Source organism: Elgaria multicarinata, chromosome 3 (assembly GCF_023053635.1).
Source record: "Elgaria multicarinata webbii isolate HBS135686 ecotype San Diego chromosome 3, rElgMul1.1.pri, whole genome shotgun sequence".
Taxonomy (NCBI): domain Eukaryota; kingdom Metazoa; phylum Chordata; class Lepidosauria; order Squamata; family Anguidae; genus Elgaria; species Elgaria multicarinata.
Window position 1 is genome coordinate 83,448,461 of NC_086173.1, and position 6,000 is coordinate 83,454,460.

The following is a 6,000-nucleotide window of genomic DNA, read 5'->3' on the forward strand; positions in this document are numbered from 1 at the left end:
ATTCCAGCCCAGTAGCACTTCTTAGAATGGTCATTGTAGGGGTTTGTAGTAGGGGTGTGCACGGACCCCCCGCTCCGCTTCACTTGCAGATCCGCCATTTTTCGGAGCGGGTCGCTCCGCCCCGCCCCCGCTCCGCCCACTTCCGCTCCGCTCCGCTCGGAGCTCCGGATCGGATCCGGAGCTCCGTTTTTGCCCCCCCATAGGCTTGCATTGAAAGCTAAAAAAGTAAACAACTTTTTTTCCGTTGAAGTTAGAAACCTCACGTTTGGCACCATGACACCTCATGGGCGTATACACACACACGCCAAGTTTCAAGGCAATCCCATCATCCCCTGATTTTTGGCGAATTTTTGAAAATCGGGCACCCCATTCACACCCCTTGGGATAGCTCCGTCAATTTGCATGTTACAAACCTCAAACTCGGCACCAGGGCAGCTTATCCATGTGTCCACATGCACGCCAAGTTGCAAGCAAATCCCATCATCCCCTGATTTTTGGCGCGGCTCTACCCTCTAACGCACCTCCCATAACCCTAATTCACACCCCTTTAGATAGCTCCGTCAATTTGCACGTTAGAAACCTCAAACTCAGCACCATGATAGCTTATCCACGTGTCCACATGCACGCCAAGTTTCAAGGCAATCCCATCATCCCCTGATTTTTGGGGAATTTATGAAAATCGGGCACCCCATTCACACCCCTTGGGATAGCTCCGTCAATTTGCATGTTAGAAACCTCAAACTCGGCACCAGGAGAGCTTATCCATGTGTCCACATGCACGCCAAGTTGCAAGCAAATCCCATCATCCCCTGATTTTTGGCATGGCTTAACTCACCCCAAATTGTCCCATTCTACAACTACGTCAATTTGCACGTTAGAAACCTCAAACTCAGCACCATGATAGCTTATCCACGTGTCCACATGCACGCCAAGTTTCAAGGCAATCCCATCATCCCCTGATTTTTGGGGAATTTATGAAAATCGGGCACCCCATTCACACCCCTTGGGATAGCTCCGTCAATTTGCATGTTAGAAACCTCAAACTCGGCACCAGGAGAGCTTATCCATGTGTCCACATGCACGCCAAGTTGCAAGCAAATCCCATCATCCCCTGATTTTTGGCGCGGCTTAAACTTTTTAACTCACCCCAAATCAAGTCCCATTCTACAACTACGTCAATTTGCACGTTAGAAACCTATCCTTTGGTCCCATGACAGCTTACCCATGTGTCCCCATGGACACCAAGTTTCAAGGCAATCCCATCATCCCCTGATGTTAGGGGAACTTTTGAAATTTGAACACTCCAGTATGTCAGGGATTTAAAGTTGCAATTGCAGACAGCTCAATGGGGCCAGTTCCAAGGCAATCCCAACATGCCACGAGATAACCCTAAATCTTCTGGCACATTTGAAAAAGGGATTATTGAATTTGATAAAGTCTAAGTGAGCGCAGGAAGGACTTCTCCCCTGAGTCAAAGCAAGACACATACACCATCGCTGCAAGGCGGGAAGGGGAGAATTATTATTATTATTATTATTTATTTATATAGCACCATCAATGGAAAGCAGGCAGGCAGCATGCATTGTAGTGCCGCAAGGATGGCTTGAGCACTAACGCATAGCAAACCAACCCATAAGTGGGCGCAAAGTGAGGCAAAGATGGCTGGTTGTTTCTTTCTAAGCCAGCAGTTACGCCTTGAGGGGCACAGAGGAGGACGATTGGGAGCAAACCAGGCACCAGGCGGGCAGAGAGGCAGGCAGAGTAGGCGAGGAGTCAGTCCTGGCAGATGCCCCACCACAGCAGCACCCCGGGGGAGGCGGGCAGGCAGGCAGGCAGGCTGCGGGCATTTCTGGGGGCACAAGGAAGTGATGGCTGGTTTCTAAGCCAGCATTGCAGTTAGTCACGCATTGCAAACGCAAACCATCCCAGCGAGTCGGTCACCGAGGAGGACAGGCTAGCAGAGGGGCAGGCAGAGTGACATGTCATAGATCTAGTATTGGGGAGGAGTCAGTCCCGGCAGATGCCCCAACACAGTAGCACCCTGGGTGGGCATTGGAAAACGCCATCTTGTGGGTCAATACTTCCCCCACCCCATGTCCTGCAGGGTTGCCTGCCTAACCCTTGTGGGGATGGGAGATGGAGAGCTTAGAGTGGCAGTGCCAGCAGCAGCCTTCGGCTTTCCCCTGGAACCAGTCGCCTTGCCCGCCTCTTTCCCCAGCAAGATCGCCTGGTGCTGCCTATGAAGATGCATCTTCATGCTGCTGGTTCCATAATGCCCTGTCGATGAACCCCTGCTTAGGCTGAGTTTGCAGTGGCGACAGACAGCAAAGCGGGGATCCGCTCCCAACTCAAAGTGGTCCCACACGATGCTTGTCTTTCGTTTCTGTGGTGACACCACCAATTGCCCGCCTGAGCTCTCTGGTGTTGCCACAGAAACAGGGGTGTGGGATGAGACTGGGGAGAGAGCCTCGGCCTGCTGCTGCTCCTCCTCAGCCCCCACATCCTGGAGGCCCACCGCCTCCTCCTCCTCCCCCCCCTCCACTGTGCTGAGGACCTCGTCTAGGTCCATCAGCGGGCTCGTGGGCTGAAAGGAGAATGAAGGAGTTGGGGATACTCCTCCTCCTCTAATGGCACTGCTGCCACGTGCCTCTTGCAAACGGGCACTTTTCCCATTCCCACCCTCAAAAAGAGAACGCCGGGCACAAGTTGCAGAAGAGAGTGGCTCTGCCTGCTGCTTGTCCTGCTTCTGTTTTGGAGCAGTCAGCCAAGGAGTTGCCCGTTTGAGTTTCACAGGAGGAGAGGAAGCCCTGCTGGCAGACTGAGCCTTGCTGCTTTCAGCACGCCTGCTTTCTCTTTTCATGATGACTAACAAAATATTAATACTACTAATACTATGTATAAGGTACTACTAAGAATATGTATAAGAAGAATATAATATGTTTAAATGTAGGGAAATGGGACAAGAACAATAAAATATACTACTACTAATATGTATGAGAATATACTACTAAGAATATCTACAAGAATATAATAATATGTTTTAGAATATTACTAATAAATGTAGGGAAATGGGACAAGAAATGGGACAACCACTACTATAAGAAGAACAAAATATGAATACTACTACTAATATGTATGAGAATGTATACTAATAGACTACTAAGACTATGTCAAAGAATATAATAATAATATGTTTAAGAATAGGGAAATGGTGTGCGTATGCTTTCCCCAAAATGCTCAATCTGTGGCTGCCTGTTGAACTTGACAAAAGCAGCCCACTCCGTCGAAGTTACACAGAGAAGAAAAAGAGAATCCAATTTTTTTGGTATATTTGGTATATAGAAGATAGAAGGAAACACAATCAGGATTTAAGAGAGGGGAGGGGGAAAAAGAACCAACCACTACTATAAGAAGAACAAAATATGAATACTAATATAATATGTATGAGAATATATACTAATGGACTATGTGAAAGAATATAATAAAATATGTTTAAGAATATAAATGTAGGGAAATGGGACAAAAAGTGTGTGTATGCTTTCAAAAGAAAGCTTTCACAAAAGCAGAACAGTCAGGCTTTAATACAGGGAAGGGGGGGGCAACCAACCCAACCACACACTCCAAAATTCAAAAATAAAGTTTATATTAAATCAAAGTAAGGGGAAAACACAGGGCAAACTAAGCTACAAGTCAGAAAGAAGCAAACAAACACACACACGCGCCAAACTAAACCTATATTAAATTAATCTATCTCCAAAGCAGGAGCACTAGCTAAGTAAGTGTTCCCTCCACGAACGCCAACCCACAAAGAGACACAAAACAGAAAGTTCTCAGGGTGGGTCTGCCTTAGTCCCCCCTCCAACGCTGGGATTGGAGGAGGATGCTTTCTGAGGAGATGAATTCTCATCAGGATTGGGAGTTGAATGTGCCTGTCATCGCTTCCAAAAAAATAATAATAATAAAAAAAAAAAACCCAAACCCCGATTTTTAAAAAAATATTGCACGTGAACCACAGCACGCAGAAAGTTGAGAGTGGTCTCAAAATGACCCCCATCCACGACTCTCTGTGCACAAGAATTTTCAGAACGATAGCTTAAACCCCCCCCCAGTTATCCCCGATTCTTTCCCTCAATGCAATCCTATGGGCGAAAAGCCGAAACGCCGTTTGAGCCCTGCGGTTAACCCGATTTTTAAAAAAATATTGCACGTGAACCACAGCACGCAGAAAGTTGAGAGTGGTCTCAAAATGACCCCCATCCACGACTCTCTGTGCACAAGAATTTTCAGAACGATAGCTTAAACCCCCCCCCAGTTATCCCCGATTCTTTCCCTCAATGCAATCCTATGGGCGAAAAGCCGAAACGCAGTTTGAGCCCCGCGGTTGACCCGATTTTTAAAAAAATATTGCACGTGAACCACAGCACGCAGAGAGGTGAGAGTGGTCTCAAAATGACCCCCATCCACGACTCTCTGTGCACAAGAATTTCCAGAACGATAGCTTCAAAAACAACGTAGTTATGCGCGATTATTTGCCGCAATGCAATCCTATGGCGAAATGTTTTCAAGATGGCGACCGGAGCGCTCCGACTGAACTCGGAGCTCCGAAAAATGGTCGCTTCTCTTCGCCTTGCTTCTAGGGGGTCCGCGGTCCGCTCCTACTCCGCCTCTGGGTAAGGCGGAGCAGGCCAATCCGCTACTGCTTCTACGCTCCTAATCGGAGCGGAGCACATCCCTAGTTTGTAGGCCAAAACATCTGGAGGGCCACAAGTTTGCCACCATTGCCGTAGTTACTCTAGACCAGCCTTCCCCAACGTGGTGTCCTCCAAATGTTTTGGACTCCAACTCCCATCAGCCCCAGCCAGCATGGCCAATGGTCAGGAATGCTTGGATTTTGTAGTCCCAAACATCTGGAGGACACCAGGTTGGGGAAGGATGCCCTGGACCCTGTGGAATAGATGTATGAGTCTGACATTTGGGAGGTTACAGAGAAGCTTGAAAGCATTTGAATGTCTGAAGCTGCTCTTTCAAATGTCTGAAACTGCTCTTAGAATCCTAAGAACAACGTAGCCCTAAGCCTGCATCAAGGAAACCATGAAAAAGAGTACGTTGGCAGCTTGTAGATGAAGGCCCTGATTCAAAGGAGTTGGAATGCTCAAACTTACTTTTTAGGGTAGTCGCTCCGCATTAGATGTTTTTGTCTATCTCCCACTAAGGGTTGCTCTAAGGGCTGAGGGAGCAGGCGAGGAGCCTGCTCTGAGGTGTGCTTCAAAAGCCCACGTCCACACAGAAAGGGGGCTCTCCAGCTTCAATGGAACTATATATAGATTGCATTAGAGTTGCCAAGTTTTCGTTATACTGAAATGATGATTGAATATGTTTGCTTCTTCCAGGCTGCAAGAACTCTATTATGAAATCGTTGCCACTTTGACCACCCTGCTGCGAGAATCTCAAGCAAAGTCTTTGCAGTCTTTGCAGTCTTTGAAAGTCAAATCTAGGCAATCTACTATACTGAATAAAAAATCCTAAAAAGTTAATTTCTTCCTATTTGGAAAAAAAAGAAGACCCTTGTAGTAAATACTCACGCACACATCTGAGGGTTGATGGTTGAAGTGACTTGAAGCGACCGAGGCCACTCAAGTGCCTTTATTGAGCATACACAGAGTTTAAGTAGGGAAAAAATCTCCTCCTTCTTCCCCCCTCCCTTTCCGCCGAAACCCCTTGGATCACATTGCTTGTATCCTGAATCCACATCTTTAATCCCTTCTGTTTGCTGAGCTAGTCTGCCTTGGTTGTTGATTCTATGTTAGTTACTGGAAGGCAACAGGACATGTCTAGCATTTGAACAATGGTCAATTAACAGGGAGGAAGATAACAGCAAAGCCCTGCTTTGCCCGGGCAGTCTTCTGTCAACGTAACTCCACAGGCCTGTGCTGTAATACTTCATCTCCCCTTTTTCTTATTAATTTATTATGCCGAATTGGTGTTGTCCTGATGAACTCC

General features: G+C 47.2%; 1 protein-coding gene across 1 annotated transcript in view; it reads left to right on the forward strand.

Annotated features, from left to right (window-relative positions):
- Positions 1 to 5,557, forward strand: part of CATSPER3 (cation channel sperm associated 3) — a 30,509-nt gene extending 24,952 nt beyond the window's left edge. Inside the window, exon 8 of the mRNA XM_063121550.1 lies at positions 5,391 to 5,557. Coding sequence (XP_062977620.1) covers positions 5,391 to 5,526 — 136 coding nt within the window. The 3' untranslated portion in view covers positions 5,527 to 5,557. The remainder of the gene's footprint in view (positions 1 to 5,390) is intronic.
- Positions 5,558 to 6,000: the final 443 nt, after the last annotated feature.